The sequence below is a fragment of the Gymnodraco acuticeps genome, unplaced genomic scaffold (assembly GCF_902827175.1).
Source record: "Gymnodraco acuticeps unplaced genomic scaffold, fGymAcu1.1, whole genome shotgun sequence".
In the NCBI taxonomy this organism is placed as follows: domain Eukaryota; kingdom Metazoa; phylum Chordata; class Actinopteri; order Perciformes; family Bathydraconidae; genus Gymnodraco; species Gymnodraco acuticeps.
This window is the reverse complement of record NW_022992150.1, coordinates 931,136-947,858: the sequence shown is the minus strand read 5'-3', so window position 1 is coordinate 947,858 and position 16,723 is coordinate 931,136. Positions and strand designations below refer to the sequence as shown.

Genomic DNA, 16,723 nt, shown 5'->3' with positions numbered 1-16,723 from the left:
AACCAATCTCTTTAATCATCTGAAATACAACCACAAAGTGCAATACGACCGGGCAGTAATACAACAAAAAGCAGATGCCGCTCGACTTAATCCACAACATCATCACCGTCATCGATTCAGGACGCATTGTACAGAGCAACGGCCTACGCAACGAGCTCGCAGAGACACAGAGATATTACAGGTGCCATTACATTTCACATCGCTAAAGATATGTGCCCAGTTAGCACTGTTAGCAACCAGGGCTTTAAGCAACTTGTCAACACGTTGGACAAGCGTTACGCGATGCCGTCTCGGTATTATTTCAGCAGGTCTGCGCTGCCTGTGCTATATGACAAATGCCGTGGGGAAGTTGAGAGAGATGTGGCTTCAGCTGACTACTTTGACACCACAACGGACCTATGGTCTAGCCCATGGGTGCCCAACCAGTCGATCGCAAGATGTGTCTAAAAATAGAACAACAATATTCAGTTTTATCGTTAATGTCCTGTAACATAATCTTCCTGTGCCAGAATAATGCACTTGAACGCATCAAAGCTTTGTGATTGGCCGGTGTCACCCCTGTGTCGGGGCGTGGCTGAGGGTCTTCAGTACAGGTGGCAATATTGTCACCTGCCTGCGCTCATCTCTGAAACTAGACCATGTAAACAGCCTGGTGTTTCTTGCAAAAAATCTTTAAGAGATGACATGAGCAGCCCTACCAGCATTTGTCATGGTGGCCTAAACATTTTTATTTGGTCTTAAATTGTAGTTCAACATTTATTTCCTGTTACTTCTGGACCATAACGGTTAGCCAGCCTTCAACGTTTAACTGAGTTGAATATGTTGAATATGTTTTACCAAAATGTTGGCTATATGTTAAGGAGTTTTCAGTAGGTTGTGACAGTGCACTGCAACATGTTTGAGTTCATTTATTTTGGTCTAATTTATTTTTATTTATCATATTAATAATATATGTTTAGTATGGTTTTGGAAGTGCGCTCCAACATATTTGTTGATCTTGTTTATTGGTAAAATATTATTTGTTTTAAAGTTCAATAAATGGTCAATGAATAATCGTCAAAATAATCGTGATATCAATTATTGACCCAAATAATCGTGATTATGATTTTTGCCATAATCGCACAGCCCTACGTCAAATATTCAAAGGGTAATCGATATAATGTCCCATCACGTACCATTGGATAGACAACAACACTACAGCACACTTAAACAAAAATCAGAAATCATTTAAACTGATGTTTAGGCATTTGAATGCAGTGGAAATGGGTTGTCAACAAACATCTATAATGTGCCGCTAGTGCTTCAAACTGAGTTTCTCCCACAGATGTGAGGGCAGCTCAATCATTTTGAAGTTGTGAGCTTTTCATAGAAAGCAAAAGGAGTCAACACGGCCCTCGCAGGCTACTGAAATATGCCCTTTGGAACTGGATATACTGCCCCAAGGTGCAAAGCAGTGTTGTTTTTGTTGCACCTTTGATTCAAACAGGCACAAAGGAGGGGGCTAAGACAAGGACAAGAACTTGACCAAGCTAGAACAATTCCAAGAGTTACTGCATACCAGTAAAACAGTTCTCACATTGTGATCATTGTGGAAAACAAGCTCACAGAGAGCTGCTAAATTCAGCTTTTCTTCCCTCTATCCATGGATGGATCCCAAGAACTATGTTCATTAACTGGTAGAGGGGATGAGATCTTAAATTCAGTCCTTTCCTTCTCTCTCACACCATTTTACTTCCTCTTTTTCTGACTGAGATCTGACCCAACACCCAGAACTAAGACCAAAGTGGAGATGGCTTGCTGATAACCTGTGCTGGACAGCAAGTAAATAATTCAAGCCTTGCTATTCAAGGAGAGAAATGGCCATGACGAATAGATGTTTCTCGTTTTCACAAGCAACCGCAAAACTCAAATTTAAAGCATTGGTCAATGCAGACAACTTTCCTACATCTGTTTTTCTCCCTTTCAACTTAAATCAGAAAGGTAAGGAATGACTGCAACGTGAAGGCCAACACTCTAGAGTCACATGCAGCTGAGGGAACAGTTGAGTAGGAAAGACCCAAGAGGGAGACCCAAGTGGTGCCAGACTGCCAGCAGAGAAACCCCAGTGGGACTCGTACAAGAGGGGGATGAAGGGTGGGAAAGGCAGCGGGACAGACTAGTAAGAAATGTACCACGGAGCAATTACCCTCCCAGACAGACATCCATTCCTCATTTCTATGCAAAAAAGATCAGTGGGTCTCTAAGGAGAGGAAAAGTCAGCCATTTAGCCGTTGCTTTTGATGCCCCTGGTCAGGAGATTCCACCAGCTTTTGAGTGGAGATGGCGATGAATAGAGCATTTGCATAAGAATACATGCCTTTACTCAACCAGTGGGAGGGGTTGTCAAGCTGTTTGATTCAGCAATGGCGCTCACTTGTTGGGAATAAATTCAGTGCATAGCTAGGGGAAGATTAGAATTAGTTGTTCTCGTTGTGTTCGTATGAGCGAGGCGGGTTGTCCAACAGTGAAGAGAAGGGGCTTGGTGGATACCCTTACCCTTCCTTCAATGGTGATTAAGTGTCAGACATTAAAAGATCCCTCAAGTTTTGCGCCCTTCACCACTCTCATCTCTGTAGCTCGCTCCTTCTCCCCTCATCTCCCTGGAGAGAAGGGATTACTGGCACACTGGTATACAGAAATGGCACTTGCTCAAAATTAAAAGACTTTCACAGGCCGCTAATCTAATGAGAGTGGAAGGAGGGGGATGAGTAAGCGCCAGTTCAGCTGGCCAAAATGAAAGGAAAAGACCGGATTTTCATGTTTACCGCCAACATTGACTTGCTAAAGAGTCAAAAAAAGGAATAGCAATGCAAATTCCCAAGTTAGGCTGGGACTATAGGCACAAAATCCAATGAACTAGTGGAAACACTTTGAAAGAGCAAAGGCAACAGTATTTGAGTTGGGCTAGTCCAGCTGTGCAAGCGCTAGCTGGTATTTGTTGATTTGCACCTCCTCAAGGAACAGGCAGCCAGGAGAGTCCACAAACAACCTACTTCTGTGAAAAAAAGAGGGGGGTAGAAACAGATGTTCCAACCTTGGCTCCTGTTCACCTCTGCATAATCGGATGTGATTGTTGGATTGACGAATTGATAAGGTTTTAGAAATTGCCAGACACAAGGTTGATTGAGCAGTTTGACAGAGTTGATGTGCTTCTTAAAAGTCTCTAGAAGAGGCAAATGGCATCCAGTGGTACAGTTGCAAATATAGGAGTAAAGCCATCAAGACAAAAAGGTCCTGATCTTCCTCCATCTCCGTCTGAGCTGTGTTATCAGGCAAAAGACATGGCACTTGCAGATCGGAGGTTGAAGGAGGAAGAGAAACCCTCCGGCTGACTTTTGATCCATCTTGAGTGGCTGCTCTGCTTTATTTCACCCACAGAGCCCCACAGCAGCTTAAGGCTAAAGAACAGGAGGAAAACATCTTCCTCAAAAGATATGGAGCAGCAGCTTCCATAACAGGAAACATGGATTACACCGCCCATCTGGGAACCATTCACACCGAGACGCTGTTAAGTCAGGGTGCCAAACACTATAGAAATGGCAAGATGGGAATGTGAAAAATCTCATCGGCTCTTTATGCCTGGGAGATTGTCAACATCATACTCTAATGTAGATGTTCTCTAAATAGTAAAGAACATCACATCCAAAAACAAACTTGCCAAGACTACTGCCATAACATGATTCATTCATTCATTTTAAAATACCTGGAAGGAAAACAGTGCACATTTTCTGGTCAATATTCAATTATATAATTTCTATCTCCTGAAACACAATCCTGATCATCACATGCTTACCAGAACCTGCTAGGTCGAAATGAGCTGCTTATCGTAGTCTTTAGCTCCCTTTCTGGGTCCACTTCAGGCACAATAGGCGCTTTCACACCGGAGTACTTTTCCCAGGAATAGTTCCGATAGTTCCTGGGATTTTGCGTTCACACCAAAAAGATCTGGAACTAAAAAAAAATGTTGCGAACCTTTTCACCCCTTTTTAGTGCCTGCTAGAGAGCAGGGACTTTCCTGGGGAGAAAAAGGTTCCAATTTCTATTGGCTGGGCGAATTGCAAACCACGCCCTGTAAAACTCTGAAAAGTTTTTGTGAAGCCGCAATTTTATTTCCTTGCATTAGCATTATTAGCATTAGCATTATCCCAGCGCACCAAAGCAGAGACTAACTTATGGCAACACAAAAGAAAACATGGGAGCGGTGGAGTGATGAGGAGGTGTCGGCGCTTCTGGCGATTTCCTCGGAAGGCTTCGTCCCAGCAGCTTCTAAAGAAGCCAGTCCCCAACTCCGGGGACTTCCGGCCGGGGACTTCGGGTGGCAGTATACACCGTGAAGTTGTTTGCGGCCTGTCAGTAAACCCAAAGCAGAAGAAGAAGTGACGTCAGCGGCTCCCTCAGGGACTTATTCCGGTGTGAACGCGATTTACTAGATAGTTCCAGGAAATAAGAGTTCTGGGGAAAAGTTCCGGGAACTATTCCTGGGGAAAGTACTTGAAAGCTCCTAAAGTTCCATAATGAAGGAGGGTCCCACACACCGGCTGTGTTTGGCTCAGACTCCAGAGTTCAATCTACATGGCAGAGATGATGAATAAAGATGGCCTTCTCCCAACTTCCTCATTAATGAAGATGGAAATTAAGAAAGTAGGGGGTGAATGCATATTCTTTGTTTCTGCGTGCCTGCTCCTGCATGCTGTGTTTGGGATTGAGCTCAGCTTCCTATAACTTTTTCTTCATCCTTTGTGTAATGGCGCAATGTGATTAGGGCAATGGTCACAAGGCCTGTGTCCACATAGCACCTTTTTCCGAGCGGCTGTATCATTTTCAAATTGATTTCAATGAGAAAAGAGAGCATGTGGCCGCCTCAAGAAAAGGTGCTGCACCCAGCGTCTCTTTTCTGAGCACACTGCCGTTTCGGGCAGATGTCCCAAACTAAAAAACAAATAAGCAGCAGTGACGTCACCGTAGAAATTGGAGAACCTCTTTTTTGACCGTGTATATCATAAAAAAACTACCACAACAACAGCTACTTACTGTTGGTGAGTGTTGTAATTTGTATTTCTGTATTCGAATCATCTTCCACGCTCTACGGCTGTCAACCTGAGTGGTGAAGTTCATTCAGTGTGAGAGCAAGCATCTTCCAGTTGGTGCTTATGGTGAAAAAACTAATATATAGTAGCACAAACACATAATAATATCCAAGGAGGCAATGCTAGTTTTTCATGAAAAGCGGTAATAGGTTGTTGAGATATCTTTGTCATTCTGCCAAAAGTAGGCGCCATGTGGACACAGGCCCTTAGTGATGATAACCGTCTCTCAAACACACATGATATAATTAGACAGCGTGATGCCCAGCGTCTACAGTGAGAAGGAGTTGCCCTACAGGTGTTGGCACTACCAGCCTTGCTGGCTTGTTCTAGAATTGTGTTAAGGGGGACATTAGTTAGGGAGGCATCAGATTACACATATTTGAACACTTCCCTTTCACTCACAACGTACCTCCCCTTCACATATCTGACAATCAAGCAGTGGCATCTGTATCATTTTTCATTTTACAACCCATAACATATCTTGACAGGGTGATCGATGTTCAAGTGCTTCTTTTACAAAAGCTGCCTTCTACATTTCCCGTCATCTTTTACAGCCATCACTCTTTTAGCTTTATTACCTTGAATGAATCCAACAAAAGATATATTGGTAGGGGAAGGGAATTTCATATTCATAGATTAATCTACTTCCCAGAGCAGAGACTTGGACATAGAATGTCAGCCCTTTCTCGCTCTCTTTAAATCATACAATTTGCCAAAACTACAAAAACAAATTAACTGACTATTTGTCAAACTGTCATGCAACAGCAGGGCAAATGACTTTCTCCTTAACAACAACAACCACCTCTGTGCCAAGGAGCATTCTCCCTGTTCTCTTGAACTCAATCAATGAATCCCTACAAGCACCCTGGGTGTTGTTCAGCATCTGACCCTGACCTCTGACCTCCATGTAGTGAAGGAGCAGCATAATGAGCATGTACCTGCACAGCTTAATACAACATACATTGTTATTTCTTAATGGTATGCCCTCATGTGTATTCCAAGAGGCCCTTACCTGCAAGCTCATGGTGGATGAGATCGGCGAAGTTTGGGTCGTCCCCCCACCAGAAGAGCCAGAGCTCCCTCCGCCCCGGCCGCTGACTGCGCCGCCATACGCTCAGTATGTCTGCCTTCAGGCAGCGGCTGAAGCTGCACAGGATGGGGTCCTCCTCCGTGACTGGAGAGAGGATGGGAGCAGAGGTGGGACCCTGCCACACAAACCTCTTCCATTTGATCCCTGTCAAGTCAGCCTGCAACAAAAAGGGAGAGAAAGAGATTGTCAGTGTGCGGAGTCGATGCTTCAGGATCCACTCAGCACCTCGGAGTAAACGTGTGCTGAGTGCAGTGTAAAGAGTGGGTATAAATCCCACCAACTACTTCTGATAATAGACACCCGGGCTGTCAAAACCAGGGGGGAAACTGATATAGGTGAGGAATGAAAGATGGAGAGATCTACAGTACATTTCCAGAAAACAGAGCAGCATTTTCTTTGGAAAAGTATAAGAGACATTTTGGATTTATTTGTCCTCCACTTGCTTTCAATATATGGGGATGTAAACTTAAACATGAAAATATCCAGAGTGAATTACAAGAAAATGGAGCAGAAAGCAGGGCACCATTCTGTTTTAATAAAAGTAAAAGTGAAATTGCCATTAACAAATTGGGACCTTTGATTCTTTCCGCAAAGAACTGTGAACTTGTGCTTCAGGTGCTTTCAATATCCCCTCGGACAACATGTCCGAAACACAGGAAAAAACTAATGCTGGTAATTGTGGTCTCACCACCTTAATCCTCATTATTGGCGAGTGCTTGTGGGGGTGCTTTGCCTTTCTATAAACGCTGTCTGGCTTTTATAGAGGGAACAAAACGCACAGGAAAAAGCCTCATAGGCAGTAAATCACTGGCGGGGTTATTAAGTGTTAAAGCAGGAACATTACGCTCCACTGCTAGCTAGCGCTGCTGCTAATCATCCAAGCGCCGACAGACTACCAGTGTCTACCTTATAACACATGCACATTGCACACATACACACATTAGCTAACACAAAACACACACGCAGCCCTTAAGCATACATTCCTATTTCCCCCTGCAATCTTGGTCCTCTATCTATCCTTGTAGACATTTTAAGTAAGCAGTGCGAACATGGGACTGCTCATTTTCATGCCTTTTAGTCCTATTCCGTTCAGGCTGAGTTGGCAAGCTGTCCCTCCTCTGTATATGCAACCAATTAATCCATTACAATTCAGAGGATATCTTAACTCGAGTGCAGAGGCGCTGAGCCTGAACAAGTGATTACCCGTGGTTATGGCAAAACGAAGCGGTGGTCTTGCTCCTGGCTAGTGATAAACTGGGAGATTTGTGGTGTTAGTTGTGATACTGGGGGTGGGCTGTTGGGGGTCTGTCAAAACAGAACATTGTATGGCGCCAGCTGGAGCAGAGCTGGATCAAAACAACAGGTTATTAAGCATTAGGAATATTGAATTAAATGAACTTTATTGATCCCAAATTGGAAAGATATTTTATTAAAAGAAGCAAGTTAAAGTCATTGCACATGAGTTTTAAATGTATTTCTGACTCAAGTGCAATGCCTTGTTAACCGGCTGCTGACTTAACTAAATCATTTCCTTCTCTGGATCAAAGAAAATATAATCTAATTGTTGTGATGTAGCTCTGCTCCAACATACAATAAAAAGTAAGAAGCACACAGGACGACAAATAATTAAAAAACCTGAGGGTAAAAAATATGTTTGACTACATTTTTTACTCCTGCATGTCCAAGTAATACGCTACAGCAGCATACTGGCAATTATATATTAAGTATACACTTTGTGCCTCATAAATAAAACAGAAAGCATGCGTTTGATTTGTTCTCCACCGCTAACTCAAGGGGAAAATGGCTGGCACGCATACAACAGCCCAAGGTGTCATCATAATTTAACACGGCAGTTGTCGGGATGCATGATCAAAACATGATGACCTCCAATAAAAACAATTCTATAGAACTCAGAAGCTGCTGAGTATAAGCCCTGACAGTGGAGTGTGCGTGCGTGCGTGCGTGCGTGCGTGCGTGCGAAGCGACAGAGCTACAGCAGTTAGGCTGCTTCTTCCTGCTGGAGTGTGAGAAGCACTTTGTTACACCTGCAGCTTGCTCGGAAACATTTGTGCACACAATGCAGCCGGAGGGTAGGGACCATGCTTAACTGGGAAACCAGATCCTAAGCCGTACAGTAAAGGGAATTAACAAGTAAACCCCCCGCCCCCCCCCACCCAGTCATGTTACTGACCATGGGTAGGCCCCAATGTTATGTGTGTGTCGCTGTGTAAAAAGTTCCTTACGTGTCCTACCTATATTATTAAGATGAAGGCATTAATCCCTGAGGGGAAACTCCATTCTCACTCTGATGTTATTTACATTACATCATAGGCCCGAAATACACACATGCACAAACAGGATCTATAAACATCTATCAGTGGGAGAGGTGTCAAGAAAGAAGGGGCTGCCTTAGTTCAGCAGCATTTGGGGGTTTAGCGCGTTGCTCTAGACACCTCGACAGTGACCAGGAGGTGAACTGGCACCTCTTCAGCTCCCAGTCCACACCCTATACTTGGTCTAATTGGGACTTGAACCGGCGACCCTTTAGTTCCAAAGCCAAGATCCTACAGATTAGCTCTCTCCTCCACATAGATATTGGCACAGCATGTTTTGACTATGTTCTGCACACAGACAGACAGACAGGCATCAAACTGGTGACAAGGCACTTTTACGTTGCTTTGAATTACATGACTCTTATTGAAATTGGTGTTACGGTAACTCTTGCTACTCTTTTCTACCCATTTCATTACTTCATCGCTGTGCCTCAAATCATTTTATTTATCTTGTTGTTGTTTATGTTTAAGCTGTAACCAAGGACCATGTAATACAAAAGAGATGAGCATTGTGATGGCTCTTAGAGGGAAGATTTAATGCAGTAGTAAAGTGAACACAGTTGCAACATAATTGCTTGACATTTCTTTTACTGTGGAGGTAGAGTGCATTGAGTTGTATCTGCATCATTCAGTCATATTATATACCCTCAGATATAAAGGGTTAAAAGGCCTGCTGAACATTTCCTACAGTATCATCTTCCATGTGAGCGTTACATTTACAAGAGCAAAGATTTATAGGGTAACATAAACTGCTCTCTATCCAATCTCCTGGCAAATAAAATGTGAGTACAGCAATCAAGCAGTTACAATCTGTTCTGAAACAATTAGTCCGTTAATTGATTAGTCGATCCAATGAAAATGTGAGGATTACTGTAAGTTAGTCTCTCAGCTGACAAATAGGTGTAATTGGCGCACAGATCACAGAGTCATAAGGAAAGGAAACCTTGCGTGTGTGTGCATGTGGTCAAAAGAAGGCTAAACAGTTTCATTAACAGTCAGACTGGTGGTTTTTGAAACACTGACATGCTTCTTGTTATTGACTACAGCTACTGTGCTACAACTGTACACATGGGGCAACTTCAACCAGCTGACCACATCCTGTGGGCACACAGACTTTGATCTGGTTTATGAGATGTAGCCACTGTAGTAGCAGTCACCGCTATCACACTGATTAATACGGCTACTGTGCTGTTAATGAGCGATACATTATTAATCCTCCTTTAGAATAAATGGCACCAAAAAAACCTTCACTACAGCAACTCTGTTATAAAAAGGACTTTCAACAAGCATTATACTCTGTGATAAATGCCTTATTGAATGTATTGACTTTATTATCTTGAGTCTATAAATGAAATCCCTGCTTTCAATATCTTATCAGTAACAGGCGCTTCATTTATTACCGTCTGTAATCATTACACTGCAAAACAAGATCACTGCAGTGGCATCTCTCACACCACAGAAATGTTAACAGTTTTATTTTCAAGGGCTTCAGTGTTGAAATTGATATCATGTGTTAAACACTCAATTAGAGCTATACTTGGCCATTTCCAAGCTTTTTCTTATGCAATTTTAGAAAGAAGGTGCTTCAAATGACAATGTGTGCAACGTGGATATTTTAGAGTTCTCTTTTCCTTTCTGCACTGCTTTGTTGCTAGAGAGCAAAAAGGCTAACCAGTTTTACCTCGTCTTTTCAACAGTGAGACGCTGAGCCTAATGCAGTGTGGATGTGGTGAGAAACTGAAACTCTATAAAGTGACTACACAAGCTTTTGTGGGGTGTAGGTCCGTTGGTAGTCTTACTAAGTATAGAGTATAACCACATGCTTGAGAAAAGCGAGAACGTGAAGATCTGAAGCCGCTTTAAAGCTGAATGACTTCATTTTAATAACAAGTGTCTAGTTTAATTGAGAGAAAAAGTTTAGAAATGTTTGTAGAAGCGCGTCTCTTCATTCGAGACTTCTAGCTAAATCTGTTATGTTTACACAGGAAACAAGCCAAATATATGCACTTCTGATTCATATTGGAAATAACTGGTGATAAAAACTGTAAATGTGTGTATGCATGATTCTACAAACGGAACAAAACCAAATGTCATTGTGGAAACACTACGTTTATTTTTGTAACTATTTGCACATTATCACCTGGACAGTCTGTTTTACTGCCGAGTAGCAACCCTGAGTTTGAAACAGGAAACTGAGACTGACTGATTGCAAGCATTGTAAGAAACATCGATCTTGCATTAACAACACAATACCTATTTTACCACTTCGTCCTAACAACAAATAACATGAATTGATTATGATCATGATTGTAACTTTTATCCATGTACTTTTTCTTTTAATGTTTATTATCTTTTCTTTTTAATGACTGATTTTAAATGCCATTTTCTTAATGTCTTTCGTTTTTTGTAAAGCACTTTGAATTGCCTTGTGTTGAAAGGAGCTATATAAATAAACTTGCCTTGCCTTGATTTTTACTTGAATTCTGTAAACCCTTTTAGGACTTCATAAAGCCTACTTCAAGTAACCACTAGTTGAAAAGATTTACTGCTAATCTATAACATTCAGAAATAAAACTGACGACTGCATTTAAATAGCATAAAGAAAATGTTGTACATTGTTACACTGTATTAACATTAATTTGCCCCGTGTCAAAGACTGGACATGTAAGTCCTCATCAACAATATCCAAGAGACTGCTTCTCTATCAAGGATAAATGTGCCTTCTGCAATTGCTCTGTCATTTTAAAATACGTTGGTGCAAGGTACAAGGTGGTGCCTCAAACACTTGATACGTTACCATGAATCTACACATTTCCCCGTCTGCCTGTGTCTTAATGTTCAAGAAGCTTTTTATTCCTTGCAAAAACCACACAGCTGCATCAGCAGAGAATCTAAAGGCCAAATGCACGGGATAAAGGAAGAACGTTTTCCTGAGGTGACATGCACTTCGATGGTTACGACCCCTGATATAGCCAGCTGCTCACCTTCCCTGCGGCCACTCAGGGACTCAGTGGGAAACACTGTGTTCAAACAGCTGCCTTACTGCCTTTCAAGACATGAGACAAGCAACAGGTGAAGCTGCTCAAATCATGTCACAGATGCTCCTCCACCAAGTCTCTTTTCCTGTCTGTCACCTCTCTCCCTCAGTTAACCCTGTCGGGGAGCAAAAGTGAAACCAACACATGTGCGTTTGCATTTCTGGTTCAAATGAATGCAAATTAGATCAGTTTCCTTTCAGTAACTTTATACAAGGCTTTCGGCGATTAACTGTATTTGATGCTTCCACAAAACTAAATGTTTCCAAGAGTTATTTTAAAAAGGGTTGAATGGTGCTGAAATGCATGGAAGCTCAAAATAGAAGTGTCATGAAGAGCCTACATAGAAATGCAGAAAAGTTCATTTCAAACAGCCTCTTTAAAATAAAAGAGGAGACTATCCAATGAAAAATGAAGAGGGAAAAAAGTACCACAATGTATTGGCATTCTTTCACCATAAAACCACAAAGTGGAGTCTGTTCAGCGAGTGAGTCATAGCAGCAGTGATGTTATGCTTAGTCTCAGTGTGCAGGAAAATGTCAGCCAGAGGCACAGCACCAGCCTCTGCCTCGCCTGTCCACTGTATCCAACGCTGCCTTCAAGTGCTGTCATAAACATTGTAATTACGAGTCCAGCACACACAATCGACCCAACTAAGTAGTATTGAGAGAGTGGGGATTATCTGCAATGAAATGTTACCTTTAGTGGGCGGACAGCTTTCAAACGGTGTCAATTTGTGTCAATTTGTGTCAAAAGCAGTGTAGTATTTCACTACGTTGTTATTATTCTACTTTCGAAGGCTGCATTGATATAGATGCATTTCTACCCGCAATCCTCTTTTAATAACTTATTTTTGCATAAATTAACAAATCAATCTAGGATCGATGCACTTTGCGGTCGCTAATTTCTGGCCCTGCACTACAAAGTGGTTAGGAGTCATTAAATCTTTAACAAAACACTACTTTTTCTAAGGGTTACATTCATGCATATGACTAAACACATCATCAACTGTTTAAGCAGATTGTTCAGAGGAGCTCATTGAGGTAGTATTACACTCTTGAGCTCACCTACAAGTCAAAGAGCAGTTAAGTCTGCTGACAAGCCTATTAACTGCAACAACAAACACATTCAGACCATTATTTTCCAGCCAGGAAGAGGAACTACACACACGAGCAACACCTTTCCATAAGCAAGTAAAGATAGTGAACTACACAGTAGATTTTCACTGCACTAAATAACCCTCCCACATGGGATTTAAAGAATATGTGTAAACTCCAGGAGCAAAACCACAATTATTTAGGGAAACTTGATCTGGCCACAAATGACAACATGGTATGATGAATAAGATAGATAAAGGGTAGTTGCTTTTATACGTTTTCTTAATTTAAACTGTAGTTATAGTAGAGGAAAGTGTAGACATGTAGTTACCTGCATGTTTGTAATGCCCTGGAATGCATGCCAAAGATTATATAATCACCCTGGGGCCCGTGCCCTAGTTGGTGTGAATACTAGAAAATGAAGTCCATGGAGATTAAGCCTCTGACAAACACGATGATGACATATTACATAAGTAATTAACGTTTAAACACAATAACTGTTACCACAAGAAATCTGGTTGCATGCTTGTTGCAAAAAGGCTTTCTGTGCATAACATAAGGAGCGTGCTTTTATCAACAAGGTGTGCGAATTGTGCACTGACACTCCAGGAGTTGTCAGTGTTATGCATAAACATATAGTATTTCACAGTAAATGCTCAGCGGTTCCTCAGCGATACAACTTAACGCTGCAAAGCCAGAGGTGTTTACTTTACGGGTCACTACTTGATAAAAACAAAGTGGGGATGTAATGACAACGAGATAGCAAGTTAATAATGAACAAGGGGTTGTAGAAAGTGCAACAACAAATGACTAAGTTGAGGCACACACCCGTGCTTTTGACAGTGAAATGCACAACATGTATTTCCGTGCTCACATGCGATATGTTGTTGTGTCTGTCCTGAGAAATGTAGTAAATGAAGCTTAACAAGACAGTGGCGTTAACCTTGAATGTTTGCTTTGCAAGTGGAGAAATGGAAATGTGGCAGGAGGAGACACCAATAGACAGGCGGTTACAAGCGGGTTAAGTGACAAAGTGTTCAAACAAGGGCACATTAGCGAACCGGGATACCTTGTTGCCCTGAAATGATGTCAGTTCGACAGGGCCGTAAGCCTAGCTAAGCTCCTATCAACTGATGCCTGTGTGGCTAATGTTAGCTTAGCCCCTGTTCAGCTAGTTAAAAATGGCTGCTTTTCTTTAGTTTTAAATCTCTTACCAGACAGAATAGATTGGAATGGCAATCCTCCAAGCTGGCCCCGTTTGGTACATAACAAGAACTCATCCTTCTTCACTGCGAGGTCCAACTCTCCATCATTTCACTTCCCGGGAAATAGAGAACAATTTGCTATTTTTTGTTTTCAGAAGATGTCTAATCAACGAGTAATATTTGTTGTAACATTTGGCTGGAGGATAGTTAATTCAACAACCTTCCTATTGCAGTTCCACTGCCGGAGCTAAAAGCGAATAAAAGAGACCGTGAGGGCTTTATGTCGACATCCCAAAAGCACACTGTAAAAACTCATTAGGAGAAGCGAAAAATGTTCATAAAACAAAAAGAAAAGGAGAGCAAAGAAGCAACTCTCCCCCTCCCCCTTAGCCCTAAAACGGTCTGTGCTTTAAAAAAAAAAAAGACGTCCTGTCTTATTCCTCCATCGCAAAAATGAGTCTAAAAACGAAATACATCCTGTGGAAGCCTCTCGAAATCTGCCATCGGCCTATATTTTAGCGATTATTTTGGTCATTATTTCAGCCTCGGTTCCTGTTGGTTTCCATTTGAATTCATGGATTCCTTTCTTTAATGGCGGCCACAGGGACAACTCTGCCTTCCACAGCCTATTGGCTCATTCGTGGTCAAAGCTTTGTCAAGTTAACCAGAGACAGAACAACACACATCACAAAGTAGATAACGTTTCCGGTAAAGTAAAATTATACCACCTTTGTTCTCCATATTATGCCTATTGCTATGAAATAATACTTAGGAAAGTTGAATTTGCAAAGTGTCTTTCAATGTTTAATACTATATTTGAGGTATTGATACATCTTATGTGATGAAAGGATGCTTCAACATGTAACCAACGGGGAGCGTTTTATTTTGACAGTCCAGATCAGGGGTTCCTTGTTTCAGTATGTTAACTTGACACTGTCGTGGTCATGAGGGCTGTAATAACACAAGACTGATAGGTATTGCCGCCAGGCCAGCGCAAGTGGCGCTACTGAGCAACAGATTTTGTTTCAAATGATCAAACCATAAACTTGCTCACTTACACAGTGCACCACCTAGCGCATGTGATGTTGCACTTGCTTTTGAAATGTGCAACCGAGATGCAATGATTCCCTCTTTGTTTAGTTTTCTTTCAACAAATGCATACATTTGACCTCAATTTTGCATATTGTAGCTTGAGTGATATAATTATGACAGTTGAGGGAAACATTTATCTGGTGCAGAAACAACATAAATACATATTAAAGAAGACAATTTAAGAAGCAATTGAAACATGAGGACAATCAAGTTCAACACAATTAATTAAATATTTCTTGATGCTATAAATGTGTGCACTAGAACGCATTCATAGGTAAATAAAATAAAAGGGCAAGTGTATGAATTATACAAATACCCAGGATAGTTTAATATTTGCAAACCGAAGAGCCAGCAGTATCAGTTCGTTTGTCTTTTTTCAATAAACGCTCATCCCCCTTTTTATTTATATTTTGTTTTAGATTAGAGAGTAGAGACTTATAACCAAGTCTTTTCAGAGTAACGCTACTGAGTATTTCTCAGTAGTATATTCTTCATGGTTTAAACAGAAATCAATTTGAATTGTTTTTATGTATTTATTTTCTTGCTATTGCCTTGGGAGGCAACACATTTAAAGAAAAACATCTTATGACTGCACCCAGCATTAACTTCTAAATAAATTATACCTGAAATTAGACAGTTGTATCTCATTAAACAAATTCTCTGAAATGAGCTTAGTTAACAGATAACCAATCAGAATTGTACTTATAGCACAATATCAGAAACTAAACATTTGCTTTAGGGGGCTTTAAAATCTGTACAGCATACTACACATCCTTAGACTTGCAGCGGACAAGGACAAATCCCCCAAAAGACCAAACATTGCAAAACGTGAGACAATTGAGAGCTGTCCATCTGATATAATACAACCAAAAATGCTATAATGACAGCTGCAAATTCTAAGAGAAATAAAACATTTAAATCAGTGTTTGTTCAAGCATTAAGCTTGAATTTGCGTTACCACCAAGGACAGTAGTTTTCCTCAGTATTCTGTGCATGCTATGATTATTAGATCTTTTGGAGCTGATATTTATATATATATATATATATATAGTTTCAACAAAGAATAAAATCCTTAAACTGAGGATAAACTATTATTCCAATTTATAGTGTACATGCAAAATAGTTTGACATTTTTTCCATCTTTATCTTTTTAATTGATTTCCTTTTGTGGTTCAGATATTCTGCTTTGCACAATCAATTATTCAGGCAACCCAGGAATTTTAACTAAAATCAGCCACCATAACTTTCCTTCCATTTTTACCCCAGGGCACACTCTCAGCCAGAATATTACTTCCTCTAATTCCTCTAAAAGAGTGTGAGCGCTGTAGGTTTAATGAGTTTTTAGCAGGTCCTTGTCCAATCATTGTGCATTGCCTCCTAATGAAAATACAATGTAAGCTCTCTTTAGTCATGGTAGTTTCTTTTTAGAAATGAATGGCAACTGGTTGACCAGCTAGCCCATAATTAATTATGTTATCCTGGGATTCACTAATGCATAATTATTCTCCCTTTAAATGCCACTTGTATGTAGTAGTTTCTTCTAGTAAGACCACTGATTTAGCCATGTAATCCCAGGATTACAAAATGTCCCTTTCTCTTTTTTGATATTTTATTTTTGATATTTTATTTTTGATATTTTATTAAGGTTAATATACAGTGAGATTGTGAGTCAATACATCTAATCTGTACCTACATGTGTGACAGCTATTTTCCTGAGAGATATAGAATCATAAATTACATATCAT

The 16,723-nt window shown here is 40.9% G+C and overlaps 1 protein-coding gene across 2 annotated transcripts in view; it reads right to left on the bottom strand.

The window, feature by feature from the left end:
- The window catches only part of med13a (mediator complex subunit 13a), a 98,796-nt gene extending 84,281 nt beyond the window's left edge, over window positions 1-14,515 (bottom strand). The window contains exons 1-3 of one of the 2 annotated variants that reach the window (XM_034204095.1): window positions 14,107-14,515; window positions 13,896-13,998; window positions 6,139-6,373 (exon numbers count right to left, since the gene is read on the bottom strand). In XM_034204095.1, the coding sequence (XP_034059986.1) occupies window positions 6,139-6,373; window positions 13,896-13,961 (301 nt within the window). In that variant the 5' untranslated portion in view covers window positions 13,962-13,998; window positions 14,107-14,515. Of the gene's footprint in view, window positions 1-6,138; window positions 6,374-13,895 lie in introns of both variants that reach the window. The other variant, XM_034204094.1, reaches the window with a different exon arrangement.
- Between the last annotated feature and the right edge of the window lie 2,208 nt (window positions 14,516-16,723).